Genomic DNA, 16,899 nt, shown 5'->3' with positions numbered 1-16,899 from the left:
AAGTTGAACTTCTACATATGTGTGTATACATATCATACACACACACACACACACACACACACACACACTAAGTAACACACTAAGTTCTATAGTTTGATTTTTTACCAACACATCATGGTTGCCTACACTATTTAATTCTTCAAACAATGGGTACAAATGTTTGCTTCAGCAGCACAGATATTAAAACGTTCTAATTTTTTTCTGTAACTACAAAGCTTTGCTACAAATGTATGTATCTCATTCAAATCAGTGACTGTGTGATTTCCTAAACATAATTATGGATTATAAAATAATGTAGGCTGGAGAGATGGCTTAGTAGTTAAGATGCTTGCCTACAAAATCTAAGGATCCAGGTTCAACTCCCCAGAACCCACATAAGTCAGATATACATGGTGACACACGTGCCTGGAGTTTGTTTGCAGTGGCTGGAGGTCCTAGCGTGCCTATTCTTTCTCTATCTCAAACAAATAAATAAAATAAAAATATATTTTTTTAAAAAAGTAACATCATGGGCTGGAGAGATGGCTCAGCAATTAAGCGCTAGCCTGAGAAGCCTAAGGACCCTGGTTCAAGGCTTGATTCTCTAGGACCCACATAAGCCAGATACACAAGGTGGCACATGCATCTGGAGTTCTTTTGCAGTGGCTGGAAGCCCTCATGTGCCCATTCTGTCTCTGCCTCTTTCTCTTTCTGTCTACCTGTTGTTTCAAATAAATAAATTAAATTAAACAAAAATTTTTAAAAAGTAACATCATAATTATATTCCTAACTAGAATTAGCATGTTTGTTTTTGGATATTTATGCTATATTTTAACACTTATTACTTTGGTTGTTTTGTTTTGATTAAAATGGCTCAAGTTGAAAAGTGGTTCCATTCATATTAAGACAGCATACAAAACTGTGAAAAAATGGGTACAAGGCTGGAGAGGTGGCTTAGCAGTTAAGGTGCTTGTTTGAGAAGCCTAAGGACCCATGTTTGACTCTCCAGGTCCCACATAAGCCAGACACACAAGGTGACACAAGTGTGCAGTCATATATGCACAGAAGGTGGGCCATGCATCTTGAGTTTGATTCCAGTGGCTGGAGACCCTGACGCACCAGACCTCTCTCCTACCTCTCTCTGTCTCACAAACACACCCATTAAAAAAAGAAAGAAAGAAAGAAAGGAGGGCTGGAGAGATGGCTTAGCAGTTAAGCGCTTGCCTAAGGACCCTGGTTCGAGGCTCAGTTCCCCAGGACCCACGTTAGCCAGATGCACAAGGGGGTGCACGCATCCGGAGTTCGTTTGCAGTGGCTAGAAGCCCTGGCGTGCTGGTTCTCTCTCTTCTCTCCCTATCTGCCTCTTTCTCTCTCTGTCACTATCAAATAAATAAATAAAAATAAAAATAAAAAAAAAAGGAAAAAAAAAGCCCTGTCTGTTGGACTTGCCTCAAAGGAAAAAAAAAAAAGGTAGAGAAAAATTACCCACTATCAGACATTATGGTTTCCATTTAGTTTTGTAGTATTGCCATAATGCCTTGGGAAGACTTTTTAGCTGACAGATACAGCTGCAGAAATACTTTCTCCTAGAGTTCTTCACTGAGCATCTGGGGCGACAGCTTGGTAATAGCAGTGTCTCCAAGCCCTCTCCCTGCGGACTGGTATGCAATGGTCCTTTTGAAGACAGGCTGACTCCACCTCGCTTGTTTCTCACCTGGCTGATCGGAGGGACGCAGGTAAGCTCTTTCCATAAAGGACTATCTATTTGATTTGAACTGATGGCCACTCGCTTAGGTGACTGGCAGTGTGGCTACCGTGCTGAGATATCGAACTCCACTTGTGTTTGCTCCTTTATAGTCTTGCTACTGCGGAGAGCTGGTTCCTAACTTCTCATTGTTTTTCTGCAAACCCTCAGAGGTCAAGAGGGCATAAATCCTCCAGTCAACACCTGAGTGTATGGCTGGAACTTGCTGGATAATTGGGATGTTTTAGTCTTACCATTAGTAGTGCATGAATTTCCTAGTTTTTGATTGCTTTACAGTAAAGCTTTTCAGGAATCTAAATCAGATAGATTTGATTCAGTTAATCCAATAAACACTTAATGAACCTAAAAGGACATGGAACATCATGAGAGATGTATAAAATACAAAGAAAACTTAGTTCTGTTTTGGCGGAACATATAGCCTAGTGGAGGACACGAATATAAGTAACTGTAAGACAGACTAGTGATTTTATATTTGTTAAAATGTGTGTAATATTTAAAATTAATATACACAGGCTATAATATAAAGAGAATTAAAGTGATATGCTCCAGTATTCCACTCCCCAAAAGGGATTTTAATGTCTTTATTCTTTTCTAGTTTGCTTTTTTTTTCAAAACGAAATTTATAAGAAGGCTGTCTCACTGTTAGGGTCATTAAAGACAAGGATTATTAAGTGAATGAGAACATTGGGAGGACAAAACGGAATGGATGTGCAATGGAATCAAAGTTATGACTGAGGGGTAAGGGCAATCAACAAGGCCTTGGTATTTCCATCTTTCCTAAAGATGACAAGATTTCATATCAAAAATAGATAATAAAATTTTGTCAAGTTTAAAAGGTATGTTTTCATAATTTTTTTTTTGTTGTTGTTGCTTTGAGGTAGGGCCTCACTCCAGCTCAGGCTGACCTGGAATTCACTATGCAGTCTCAGGGTGGCCTCAAACTCACGGCGATCCTCCTACCTCTGCCTCCCGAGTGCTGGGATTAAAGGCATGCACCACCAAGCCCGACTTATAATTTTTTTTACTCCATAACATTTTACTGTGGTCCTTTTCTCTATTAACTATAGCTCTAGTAACTTTTATCTGCCATAGTGTCTTTTAGGGTTTTACTCATTTAGATATGTTATAAAATATTTTACTGCCAAGTAAATAAATAAAATAGATAAATGAAATGTTTAAAAAACTATAAAAAATATTTTACTGAATCTGCCAGGGACTATATATCTATATCTATATCTATCTATATCTATATCTATATCTATATCTATATCTATATCTATCTATATCTATATCTATATCTATATCTATATCTATATCTATATCTATATCTATATCTATATCTATACACACACACATGCTTTAGTGTTTTATTTGAGATAGAGAATGGGTACTCCAGGGACTCTAGCCACTGAAAACAAACTCCAGAAGCATGCACAACCTTGTGCATTTGGCTTTACGTGGGTTCTGGAGAATCGTACCTGGGTCCTTTGGCATGGCAGTCAAGTGCCTTTACCACTAAGCCATCTCTCCAGCTCCAGGGAAATGTATTTTTGAAATATATGGTGTCAATCACTAAGTTATGTATGACACTGTTTTTTTTTTTCTTCTCCCACTGACCCCAGAAATGTTGTGCTTGTTACTGGCTGGCAAGAGGTACTTCTTGATCTTGTCTTCTGAGATTTCTGTATCCGTTAATATTCAACCCACAGAGCGCATGTTTTTCTAGGATGTAATAGGTCTCTAGACAGAAACTTACTGTAATGTTCCACAGGGCCATCTGCCTAACCAGCCCCAGGACTTTCTGTTCTCCTGGTGGACAACCTGAAAGACGGGGCTTTAAAGGATGCCAGGCCAGAATTTACATAGAATGCATGTTTCAGCTGACCTTCAGGGTGAGAATCTTAGCTGTGTGCCCTGGGGTGAACTTTATATACTTCCCTACATCTTACTTTGCTCACTTATAAGATCTAGCAACAGTAACCACCTTATTTTTGAAGATTAAACTTGACATTTGTAAGCATTTGGGCTTATAGTTAGTATTTATACTGGATCATAGGTAGACCTGGAAGAGACTGGTGGGTTCCCTCCCCACCTTTTAAAAAATATATATCAGGAAGAAGAAGCCAGGACATGATACTCTTTAAAATAGAAAGGGACAAACTCGGGAGGCAGAAGTAGGAGGTTCTCCGTGAGTTCAAGGCCACCCTGAGACTACATAGTGAATTCCAGGTCAGCTTGGACCAGAGTGAGACCCTACCTTGAAAAAAAGAAAGAAAGAAAGAAAGAAGGAAGGAAGGAAGGAAGGAAGGAAGGAAGGAAGGAAGGAAGGCAAGCAAGCAAGCAAGCAAGCAAGCAAGCAAGCAAGCAAGCGCGCAAGGGACGAACGAAAAGTAAAGAAATAATTTTCCACAATGTGATTCATGCAGCAAAACATTTAAGATAAGAAGGAATTGGGCTGGAGAGATGGCTTAGCGGTTAAGCTCTTGCCTGTGAAGCCTAAGGACCCCAGTTCGAGGCTCGGTTCCCCAGGACCCACGTTAGCCAGATGCACAAGGGGGCGCACGTGTCTGGAGTTCTGTTTGCAGTGGCTGGAGGCCCTGGCGCGCTCATTCTCTCTCTCTATCTGCCTCTCTCTCTCTCTCTCTGTCGCTCTCAAATAAGTAAAAATAAACAAAAAAAATTTAAAAAAAAGAAGGAATGCTTAACTGGGTATGGGCTTAGAGAAGGTTATGAGAGGGCTGGTTACTTGAGCAGAGTTTTGAAGAAGTAACTAGTGGGGGATCAATGAGAGGTGCCAAACGTGGATGTTGGGGTACCCTAGAGGAAGTTAAAAGTGTGGGAGCAGTGAAAGATAAGGCTAGAGTGAGAAGACGGATTCAGCTTTGAGCACTGCGGCTTCGCCTGCATACAGGCACACATTTGTGCAGGAAGTCCTCGGGGGGGGGGCTTCTCCCCGCCTTCCAATTTGGGTGTAGCAAGACCATTCCATTCAAATGTCACCTTGGCTGGACAGGCTTGCGGGTCCTGATAATTGTTTCTGCTTGGGAAATAGCCCTTCACAACTTCACAAATGCACCTAAACATCTGCTAGCTTTGCGTCTTTTATTGCCAGCTTGCTGAGGCTCTGTTCAGAGAGGCCAGTGAGCGTTTCTTGCAATCCTGTCACTCACTGGTCTTTCAAATAGCATCTTTGAGCACTGACTCTGGATCCCGAGGTATTCAATGTGATTCACCTAGAGAGATGGATGTGCAGGTGATGGAGAGGGAGAGAGAGAGTTCCAGGCTCATAGAGACATACAAATGTGCCCAGGACCGGGAGTGAACTTGACTCAAATGACAGTCCCCCATGGGAGCTTGGGTGCTGGCAACCCTCTCTGCTGAGGGCATCAGGAGAAGGCGTGGTAACCCATGGAGGCCTTCCTCTTCCCATAGCAGGTGGCCCTGGCTATGATGGCCCACACTCTCTTAGATGCAGCAAATTCTCTGCTTTTCTTTTTTTTCTTTTTGTTCCTCACAGAATGTCTTTCCTTCTGGTGTGTGTCAACCTGCTTCTGCTTCTTCGTGGAATCGGTGAGTTGTTTTTCGAAACCTTTGTATCTGGTGTCTCTGTGGGGATAGTGAGGACAGTGATGTGGAGATTAAAAAAACCAACCCATCAGGGCGGGAGAGATGGCTTCGTGGTTAAGACGCTTGCCCGCGAAGCCTAAGGACTCAGGTTCGGTTCTCCAGGTCCCTCCCACATAAGCCAAAGCTCATGGTGGTGCATGCATCTGGAGTTCATTTGCAGTGACTAGAGGACCTGGGACACCCATTATCTCTCTCTGTGTGTGTCCCTCTCTTGGTCTCTAATAAATAAATAAGTAAAAATAAATCAGAAAAAATTTAGAAAATCAACCAATCAAACAAATGGCTTCATGTCTTCAACCCTCAGCCTTCTCATTTGTTAACTATGAAAAACAAATCAAGCATATTTGCTTTATAAGAAATGGTGAAGATACCTACACAAGACCATCATAAGAGGAGGAAAAGATCATGACATCAAAATAAAGAGAGACTGATTGAGATGGGAGGGGATATGCTGGAGAATGGAATTTCAAAGGGAAAGGTGGGAGGGGAGGGAAGGTATTACTGTGGGATATTTTTTATAATCATGGAAAATGTTAATAAAAATTGGGGAAAAAGATAAAAAAAAGAAATGGTGAAGAGTAGATAGGAGAATATAAGAAACATATATTATAAAGCATTATTGTTCATTCTTTCTCTATCTCTTTCTTAGAATTTTATCTTATTTTATTTTATTTATTTGAGATACACAGTGAAGAAATTAGAGAGAGGATGGGCATCTCAGGACCTCTAGCCACTGCAAATGAACCCCAGTTATTTACATGGATAGTATAAACTTCCTAACATATATGTATTATATATAATATATTGTACATGTGTATATGTTGAGAATATATATACACATATATATACATATATATACATATATGTATACATATATACACACATATATACACATATATATATACACACATATAGATATAGATATAGATATTTTGCTGGAGACTTTGTCTATATATATATATATATAGACAAAGTCTCCAGCAATCTAGAATCCACAATTCAAGTGAATTGACAAGTGTCAGTTTATAGTCTAGTAACCAGAATATTTGAAATAACCTCTGTCCTGAAAAAATCTGGATGGACAGTCAACACAGAGCTTACATAACTCTTTGGCCTCAAGTCCACAATAATGTTAAAGATGTTGGAATTAATGAAATTTGGCTAACTCAAAGTTCCTAAAGAAGTTACTGTATTTCTACATCCTGCAATACAATATATCACTCCGCACCGAGATCAAGCACCATAACATAGCGGCGGGAAGCCCTGGCGTGCCCATTCTCTCTCTCTCTCTCTTTCTTTCTGCCTCTTTCTCTCAAATAAGTAAAAATAAAATAAAGGCATGTGCCACCACACCCAGCTTATGTCTTTAAAATAAAATACATAAAAGGGGGCTGGAGAGATAGCTTAGCGGTTAAGGCATTTGCCTGCAAAGCCAAAAGATGCTGGTTTGATTCTCCAGGACCCACATAAGCCATGCGCACAAGGGGACACATGCATCTGGAGTTAGTTTGCAGTGGCTAGAGGCCCTGTTGTGCCCATTCTCTCTCTCTCCCTCTTTCTCTCTCTCTCAAATATTTTTTTAAACAAATACATAAAAGGAATGTAGTGAGAGCAAGACAGGTATCTGTTCATTCTAATAATATATCCTACAGCAATTTGTCACAATAGCATTAGCTGTGAAGTACTTTAGCATGTGCTTTAGACACTGGGAGTATTTTTGTATAGTTTTCAAATATGTTTAGTCTTTTTCTCCTGAGATTTTTGCTTCAGATTCTTAGGCCTTGGGAAGCTAAAGATACAATGGCCTAGAAATAACATCGATTGGAAAAAGACAAAGGCGGAATGAGATTCAAGTAGCACCATATGCAGACACACCAGTTAAAAGCTGGCTCTTAGATGACCAGTTCCATCCTCAGTAGATTGTGTTTCATCATTTACAGACTAGTGTGTCTTTGGATAGCACTCTTTCGCTCCTTCCCCTGAGGCCATAACCGAAGCTGCTGTAACAGGATCTCCTGGGTTGAACCCTAGATGTTAAAATCAAGAAACCTCTGGAGTAAACTACATATTCCTGTGAAAGAAATGCGAGGAGTGTGGGCCGCCTACTAAAGAAGCCATCCATCTGCTCTCCTATTTCTGTCCCTCTGGAAAAATGGCTGAGTGCTGTCATATAAAAACAGTCCCTAAGACCCCAAGGTACTTCATAACAACCCTGGGGCAAGTGTCATTATCCTAATTATATGCAAGGAAACAAAGGGGTTACTTTGAACTAGAACTTGGGTTTACAATTCTTTAGACCAGGATTTTAAAGACACAGCATATATATATATATATATATATATATATATATATATATATATATATATGTATATATATGTATGTACATACATACACACACACACACACACACACACACACACACACACATATATATATATATATATATATATATATTATATACTATTTATTTATTTATGAGAGAGAGAAAGAGAATGAGCATGCCAGGGCCTCTAGCTAGTGCAAATGAACTCCAGACAAAGGCAACACCATGTGCATCTGGCTTACATGGGTTCTGGGGAATCAAACCTGGGTCCTTCGGCCTCATAGGTAAGTGCCTTAAGCGCTAAGCCATCTCTCCATCCCCCTCTTTTTTTGTTTTTTTTTTTTTTCAAGGTAGGGTCTCTCTCTAGTCCAGTCTGACCTGGAATTCACTGTGTAGTCTCAGGCTAGCCTCAAGTTCACAGTGATCCACCTACCTGTTCCTCCTGATTGCTGAGATTAAAGGCATAAGCCACCATGCACAGCTTTTTTTGTTTGTTTATTTGTTTTTGAGGTCTCACTCTAGCCCAGGCTGACCTGGAATTCACTATGTTGTCTCAGGGTGGCCTCAAACTCTCGGTGATCCTCCTACCCCTGCCTCCCGAGTGCTGGGATTAAAGGCGTGCACCACCACACCAGGCTAAGCAACTTGGTTTTATTTTTAAAATACTTTTACTATATTTATTTGAGAGCAAGGGAGAGAGGGGGAGAAAGAGAGAGAGAAAGAGTATTGGTATGCCAGGCCCTCTTGCCATTGCAAGTGAACTCCAGATACATGGGCCACTTTGCACATCTGCCTTTACATGGGTACCGGAGAATTGAACCTAGGGCTATCAGGCTTTACAAGGAAGTGCCTTTTAACCATTGAGCAATCTTCCTAGCCCACAATTTGGTTTTTAAATTTGAAACTCCATGCTTCTAAAGTTTACGTAAGTTGTTTCTTCCTGCCCATTTCTTTCCATTTTGCCTTGCCTGATAGTCATGTTCATTAATTCATTCATTCATTTCCTTCACTCCTCATATTTAGAAAGAGTGTTACTGGGAGATGAAAGAACACATTTCACATGGACAGCTTTGGAGCCAGATTTCTGGGTTTCAACATAGTCAACTGCTCACAAACTCTGCATCCCTGAGCAACACACGTCCCTTGATGCCTTGATTTTCTCAGTAGTGACATGGAGCTGATGGTAGCAACTATTCCAACATAGTAGACAGATTGAGGAAAGAAACGCTCTTAGAATATGTTTAGTACATTGTAAACAATAAGTATAATTTGATGTAATCAGGGTTCTTCAGAAAAGGAGGAGTGGAGAGAGAGAGAGAGAGTCTTAGATGTGCTTTTGGCAAGGTAGAACCCAGAAGAACGAGAAGCATAATTCTATTTATTTATTTTAAAATTTTTATTTATTTATTTGAGAGAGATAAAGAGAGCGAGAGAGAGAATGGGCACGTCAGGGTCTTCAGCCGCTGCAAACGAACTCCAGTCGCATGTGCCACCTTGTGCATCTGGCTTACGTGGGTCCTGGGGAATCGAACCCAGGTCCTTTGGCTTTGCAGGCCAGCACTTTAACTGCTAGGCCATCCCTCCAGGCCCAGAGGTATAATTTTAGTCGGAGTTCAAAGGTCTGAGACATTTCCAAGCGGAACCCATGCTTCACTTCAAGTCTAAAGGTTGAAGCATCTGGGCAGAAGTTTGCACGCACTAGGAGGAGGAGAGTCAGCTGTTTTTGCCGGTAGTGGAAAAGAAGGTGAAAACCCACTCTGGTGCACTAAGTCACTGCAGGAGTTAGCTGCTGAGGAGCTGAAGGAATCCCAAAGAGAGAATGGTTTAAGGGGGGGCCCAGAGGAAATGATAAGAGGGAAGGACACTTTAGACTATAATAGAGTAAAACAGAGCTCACAGTTAGGGTGACCGGCCTACATGATCCGTATGCGTGTTGATTCATAGGTACATTTTGAAAAATTGTTTTGAGTCGTACAGACTTGCACAAGCTAACTGTCACGTCCTGCTTCTGCGAACCAGCTGCCGGCCTGCCCCTCCCCTCAGCTATGGACACTGTAAAATGACAGTAAAAATCTCAGCTTAATACCAGAGTTACTTTGGGGAGCGATCCCAACTTTGGTCCCCAGGGGAACTAAACTCCTCCATGTTCACTGATGCTGGATGGGAGCCCCGCCTTTCATAATTCCTTTTGTTTGTTTTAAGGTACCCTCTCATTTTAGCCCAGGCTGGCCTTAACCTCCTCAATCCTCCTACTTGAGCCTCCCCAGTGCTGGGATAAAAAGCATACGCCACCATGCTCGGCACCCACCTTTCATAATTCTTAAGTTTCATTATTTTCTCTCAGTCATCTAGGCATTTAGGATGGCCTTGAACTCACCAGATCCTCCTACCTCAGCCTCCAAGTGCTGGGATTAAAGACATGCACCCCACCCCCCGGGTTCTTAGTGTTTTGTTTATTTGTTTGTGTTTGTTTTCGAGGTAGGCTCTGGCTGTAGCCCAGGCTAACCTCAAATTCACCATCTAGGCAGTCCTCCTACCTCTCTGCCTCCCAGGTGATGGGATTAAAGGCATGAGCCACCACACCCAACCTGCATGCGTAGTTCACAAGCAGAGAGGCAGAGTTCTGGTTGAAATGGTGAAGGAGGAGAGGAGATCCCCTGATGTGGTCTTAATCTGTTTTTGGCAGCAACCTCTATTTTTTTTTTTTTTTTCTGGTCTTTTGAGGTAGGGTCTCACTCTAGCCCAGGCTGACCTGGAATTCACTCTGTAGTTTCAGGGGGGCCTCAAATTCATGGTGATCTTCGTGATCCTCCTACCTCTGCCTCCCGAGTGTTGGGATTAAAGGTGTGCGCCCCCACTCCCAGCTAGCAAAGCTCTATTTTTTATTTAGTTGAATGAGAGAGAAGGAAGAAGAGATAAGTTCTGGGGAAATGTTTGAAAACATTAAGTCTGAGGAAATGTCAACGTTCTTTTGGCTGTAACATGCCAGAAATCTAACCCATGCTGTGATTCTTTTTTTTTAATTTTTTTAATTTATTTTTAATTTTTATTAGCATTTTCCATGATTATAAAAAAAGTCCCATGTTAATTCCCCCCTCCCCCCACACTTTCTCCTTTGAAATTCCATTCTCCATGATTCTTTTTTTTCTTTTCAAAAAAAATTTTTTTTTATTAACAACTTCCATGATTGTAAACAATATCCCATGGTAATGCCCTCTCCCCCCCCCCCACTTTCCCCTCAGAAACTCCATTTTCCATGATGTCCCCTCCCCCTCACAATCAGTCTCTCTTTTATTTTGATATCGTGATCTTTTCCTCCTATTATGATGGTCTTGAGTAGATAGTGTCAGGCACTGTGAGGTCATGGGTATCCAGGCCATTTTGTGTCTGGGAGGAGCACGTTGTAAGGAGTCCTACCCTTCCTTTGGCTCTTACATTCTTTCCGCCACCTCTTCTGCAATGGACCCTGAGCCTTGGAAGGTGTGATAGAGGTATTGCAGGGCTGAGCACTCCAGTCTGCTAGTGAGGACACTGCCCAGGCTGGGAGGTGTTTGTGCCCATAGAATAGATTTGTTCAGTGCCTTCCTGAATTACTAAAGCTGGAGAGTAAGGGCCATTTTCCAAATTCCTTTGCCTGGGGTTCTGGGAGTGGCGTCTGCTTTGCCAGTTAGCTCTATTTACGCAAGGACTCTCGATTGGCAAGTGACTGAGGGGACAGAAAGGCTGTGGTACACGGGGGCGTTTTTCTCTTGCCAGTGTAAATCTCGCAGGAGCCAATGCCTGCGGTGACACTGTGGCTTCCCGATAAGGCCAAGGCAGCCGCTGCGACTTCAGCCGACTCCAGCCATGCTGAGCATAGTAGAATGTTGCGCAGGCAGAACACGCACCTTGCAAACCTCACCCGCCACCCCCCCATTTCTCTGGGTTCACCCTTTTTCTTAATTCTAAAAAAATAATGTAGGGCATGAGGCATGGCTTAGCATTCAAGGCGCTTAACTGTGAAGCCTGAGGACCCTGGTTTCATTCCCCATACTCTTCTAAACCACATGCACAAGCGGGCACATGTATCTGGAGTTCATTTGCAGTGGCTGGAGGCTCCGGTGTGCGCCCATTCTCTCTCTCTCTCTCCCCCACCTCTGCAATAAATAAATAAAAATAAAATATTTAAAAAATGTAATCAGTCACAAAACCAAAACAGAATAAGCCTGATGATATAAAAATAGAAAATTTTAATTCCAAAAGACAGTAAAATCATGAACAAAATACATTTATTATCTTTGATAAAGTTTTAATATTCCTTCTTTATTTTTTCTGTTATTATTGTTACTATTATTATAAACAACATATTTCATATGGATACATCATGTATTAGTACTGTCTTTTCCCTCATCCCTGCCCCCATTCCACTAGGGACCCTCCTCAGTAGGGCTTCAGGTATTCCCTATGGGGTTATGTGCTGTGGGAGTGGCAGTCAGTTATTTTCAGTGGGGGAGGGAATGCCTCTGGGCATGATGTCTTAACCTGTGGCTCTTACAATCTTTCCACTCCCTCTTCTTCAAAATTCTCTGAGCCTTGGTGGGTGAGTTTTAAGTCTACTTCAGTGATGAGCTCTTAGGAACCTCTGGATCTCAGCTTTGGTAGGTGTTGAGTGTCCTCAGGGTCTGTCTCCTTCACCCTGGTGCTGATGATCAGGTTCAGCATGGAAAAGCATACCTGATAGTTAACTCAAGGCCCAGACAATAGGGATAGAAGGGTTTGAGGGGAGGGGAAGGAGAGGATGGGAAAAAACAGACACAAAGCTAAATCCATGATGTTCTTTTTTTAGGTGTATTAGTAGATTGCTTTTTTAAATTTATTTTTATTTTAAAAATATTTTTATTTATGCATTTGAGAGAGAGAGGGAGAGAGAGGGAGAGAATGGGCATGCCAGGACCTCTAGCCACTGCAAACGAACTCCAGATGCATGTGCCACCTTGTGCATCTGGCTTACTTGGGTCCTGGGGAATCAAACCTAAGTCCTTTGGCTTTGCAGGCAAGAATCTTAACCGCTAAGCCATCTCTCCAGCCCAAGATATGTTTTAATACTAATTTCTATTTTATATTAAATATAAGAGGTTATAATGATCTTTTATCCCCTCTTCCCAGCTCCTTTTACCCTGGAGACCCTCTTTAGTGGGGTTATGGTGTTCACTGACGGCTCATGAAGGCCTCAGTCAGTCCCTGTGGGCTACTGGGAAGACCATGCCTCGGGATACTCCTTGCCACTCTGTGGCTCTTACAATCTCTCTGACCCTGTTTGGCAATATTCCCTGAGCCAGAGCAAGCCTGTTGTCAGCCTGATTTAGTGTTGACTTATCCGTAGCCTCTGGATTTCTGTTTTGATAGGCTTTGATTGATCACCGTGCTTGTCATCATCAACGTGGGGCTGGTTGTCAGGCTAGCAGTATGAGCAGTATTCACGTTGTCACTTTCCCTACAATTTCTCCTGGGCCCTGGCATAGTGGGCAGTCAGCTAACTTGTTTTATCAGTGGGTCGTGGTTCTCCTGCATTTTCTCTGCCATCTGTAAAATTAAGAAGATTCTCCAAACAAGAGCAGCTTGAGTTAAAGGGGGTATGAAACTTTGAGTGATTTTTTTTTTTCTTTTTGCTGGGCAAGCCCACTCTTCTTTTTCAGAGAGCAGTGCGGGCATCTCTCTAGTGTCTATGAGTTTCCTGACAATGGGATTCTGACTTGGTTCCCAGTACCGGATAGGAGTTCTCTCTCCCACTGAGTGGGCCTTGTGTCCAATCAGAGAACAGTTGGTTACTGGCGAGGGCTGTGTGCTGCTATTGCACAAGTGTGTCCTTCTTGGCAGGCTGGTTGATTTCATAGTCAGCAGGGCTCCGTGCTTAGTCATGCTGTCCTTGACCATTGTCCTCTGGCGGCTCCCGTAGGGCTCCCCAACACCAGGCGGGCTAGCCAGGAGGGAGCTAGTTTCCCTTTTAGTTCCAGCATGGTATTCCAATGTCCAGTGACCACAGCCAGTGGTGTCTTCAGCACTAGGGTCTTACCTTTTAGCTCTGGTAAGGAATCACGTGTTTTGGGGACCTCATGGGCATCCCTAGCCAACAGCTCACTATGGGGGCAATCCAGTTCTGGGCCTCAGGATTTACTGTCCAGAGTCCATGATTTTTTTTTTTCTTTTTTAGTAAGAGAGAGAGAGAGAATGAATTGTCACGTCAGGGCCTCAACCACTGAAATCGAGCTCCAGAAACTTGTGCCACCTAGTGGGCATGTGCAACCTTGTGCTTGCCTCACCTTTGTGCATCTGGCTTATGTGGGATCTGGAGAAAGATTGAACATGGGTTTTCTGGCTTGGCAGGCAAGTGCCTTAACTGCTAAGCCATCTTTCCAGCCGGGGAGTCCATGGTTTTAAAGTTAAGCTTTGTTCACCTTCTGTTCAGACTGTCCCCTCTCTCCCTTTATTGGGGGTTATATCTTATAGAATGCTAGCCAGAGAGTGAGGGTTTATATGGAGCTGATTCATGCTGTCTTAACTTTTGTGGAAGTTCCTTCCCCACCTTCTCTACCCCCTATCCCTGAAAGTGCCCCTCCTTCAGCGTTCTGTCCCTTCCCTAACCTGTCAGGTAATTCCTATTCTCCTCTCTCCTCATTTATTTTTATTTTGATTTTTTAAGTTTTTTTTGTTTATTTTTATTTATTTATTTGAGAGCAACAGACAGAGAGAGAAAGAGGCAGATAGAGAGAGAATGGGCACGCCAGGGCCTCCAGCCACTGCAAACGAACTCCAGACGCGTGCGCTCCCTTGTGCATCTGGCTAATGTGGGTCCTGGGGAATCGAGCCTTGAACCAGGGTCCTTAGGCTCCACAGGCAAGCGCTTAACCGCTAAGCCATCTCTCTAGCCCTCTTCTTATTTTTTTATCTTTTGAGTTTTCAAGGTAGGGACTCACTCTAGCCCAGGCTGACCTGGAACTCACTATGTAGCCTCAGGCTGGCCTCGAACTCATAGTGAGCCTCCTACCTCTGCCTCCCGAGTGCTGGGATTAAGGCCACTGCACTCAGCTTTTCTTTCCTTATTTCTTCTCTCATTCTAATTTTATGCCCATATTCCTGTTGCTTAACATTGAATTCACTCTTTTTTTTTTGTAAAAAAATATTTTATTTATTTATTTGAAAAAGAGGAAGAGAGAGAGAGAGAGAGAGAACGGGCATGCCAGGGTTTCCTGCCACTGCCAAGGAACTCCAGATGCATGGGCCACTTAGTTTGTCTGGCTTTATATGGGTAATGGGGAATTGAACCTGGGCCCTCAGACTTTGCAAGCAAGCACTTTTAACCACTGAGCCATCTCTCCAGTGCCTCCCCCCTTCCCGGGTTCACTCTTGTAGCCGTCCAGTGATTAAAAAATGTCCCAATTCCCTATGCCAAATCCTTCTTGGCTGGAAACAGCTGGTGTGATTTCTTGATCTGCTGTCATGCTACCTGATGCTACTGTGACGATCTCTGCTAATTTCGCTTCTTTTTTGACCTTCAGCGTCTACAGAAGAGGTACGTGCTCACCCATTCACCGATGTGATCCTTTCCTGTGAATTCTCCTTTATAGACGGCACAGAAAACCTCGAGTTCTCTTGGGAAAGGGAAGACCTCATAGAGGAATACGATACCACCGATGAAGACTTCTTCCGTTTTTACAAGTACTACGACTTCTTCCAGGTTTTCACAAAGGTGGTCTACCAGTTTCACAACAACACAGAGCAGCTAGAGGAGCAGAATGCCTTGTACGAAGGAAGAGTCTCTGTGGATCAGGAAGAAATTTCTGACGGGGTCCTATCCCTGCTCCTGAGAAACGTGGACTTCCTGGACGAAGCTCTGTACAAGTGCTCAGCTGTCTCACCAGACGGGAGAGGAGAGATTACAGTCAAGCTAACAGTGGAAGGTAAAGGGACTTCCTGGACGCCCGTGGCGTCCAGCTCTGTCTCTCACTGTTCATGAGGATAAATTCTAAAGCTTTCTCTGATGGTGGTCTCGCACTTGCTCTTCAACTCAAATTGCTTTAGGGTCGTGTTATTCCTGTCATAAGACTAGGGGTTTGGGATGTCACTGTTGCTGTTTGCTGCCTCCGTACCTGTGTGCATTATCCGTTCATTACAAGTAAACAGAAGAAAGCCAGGCGGTAGGTAGTGCATTGCACGCCTTTAATCCCAGCGCTCGGGAGGCAGAGGTAAGAGGATCGCCATGAGTTCGAGGCCACCCTGAGACTACATAGTGAATTCCAGGTCAGCCTGAGCTAGAGCGAGACCCTACCTCGAAAAAACAAAACAAAACAAAAGAAGAAGAAAGAAAGAAAGAGGGCTGGAGGGATGGCTTAGCAGTTAAGGCACTTTCCTATGAGGCCTAAGGACCCAGGTTCGATTCCCCAGGACCCACATAAGCCAGATGACACATGTGTCTGGAGTTGGTTTACAGTGGCTGGAGGCCCTGGTGCACCCATTCTCTCTATCTATCTATTTGCCTCTTTCTCTCAAATAAATGAAATATTACTTAAAAAGAGAGAGAGAAGGCAGAGGTAGGAGGATCGCCATGAGTTCAAGGCCACCCTGAGACTACAGAGTTAATTCCAGGTCAGCCTGGACCAGAGTGAGACCCTACCTCGAGAAACCAAAAAAAAAAAAAAAAGGAGAGATTGAAAGAGAAAAAGGAAGGAAACTTGGAGCTGCTTTTTTTTTTTCCCTCCAGTCAGACTAGCCGACCAGCAGGCTCTACTGATTCTCTGGTCTGTGCTAGACACACAGCTGGGGTACAGGTATGTGTGACTGGCCACACTCAGCTATGTGTGGGTGCTGGGGATCAAACTCACGCTGGCTGAGGCCTCATGCTTGCAGAGCGAACACTCTTACGCCCTGAGTCGTCTCCGCAGCCTTCCCCCTCCCAGCCCATCTCATTCCACTCTCATCCTGAAGGGGGTTTGCATGCCAGACCCAGCCCCCTCGAGGTCTCTGCTGTCTGAGCAGTCCTGTGGAGGGTAAGGATCCTGGAGGAACAATGACATCAGCCCAGCCCAGGTTTTTTTTTTTTTTTTCCATACACTTTTTAAAAACTTATTATTTTTTTATTAGCATTTTCCATGATTATAAAAAAAATCCCAAGGTAATTCCCTCCCTTCCCCCCCACACTTTCCCCTTTGAATCTCCATTCTCCATCATA

The 16,899-nt window shown here is 43.1% G+C and overlaps 1 protein-coding gene across 1 annotated transcript in view; it reads left to right on the top strand.

Annotated features, from left to right (window-relative positions):
- LOC123460288 (butyrophilin subfamily 2 member A2-like) overlaps positions 1 to 16,899 on the top strand; it is a 44,312-nt gene that overhangs the window by 13,352 nt on the left and 14,061 nt on the right. Inside the window, exons 2-3 of the mRNA XM_045148468.1 lie at positions 5,262 to 5,314; positions 15,230 to 15,631. Coding sequence (XP_045004403.1) covers positions 5,262 to 5,314; positions 15,230 to 15,631 — 455 coding nt within the window. The remainder of the gene's footprint in view (positions 1 to 5,261; positions 5,315 to 15,229; positions 15,632 to 16,899) is intronic.

The sequence above is a fragment of the Jaculus jaculus genome, chromosome 4, assembly GCF_020740685.1.
Source record: "Jaculus jaculus isolate mJacJac1 chromosome 4, mJacJac1.mat.Y.cur, whole genome shotgun sequence".
In the NCBI taxonomy this organism is placed as follows: Eukaryota; Metazoa; Chordata; class Mammalia; order Rodentia; family Dipodidae; genus Jaculus; species Jaculus jaculus.
This window is presented reverse-complemented; position numbering and strand designations above follow the sequence as displayed.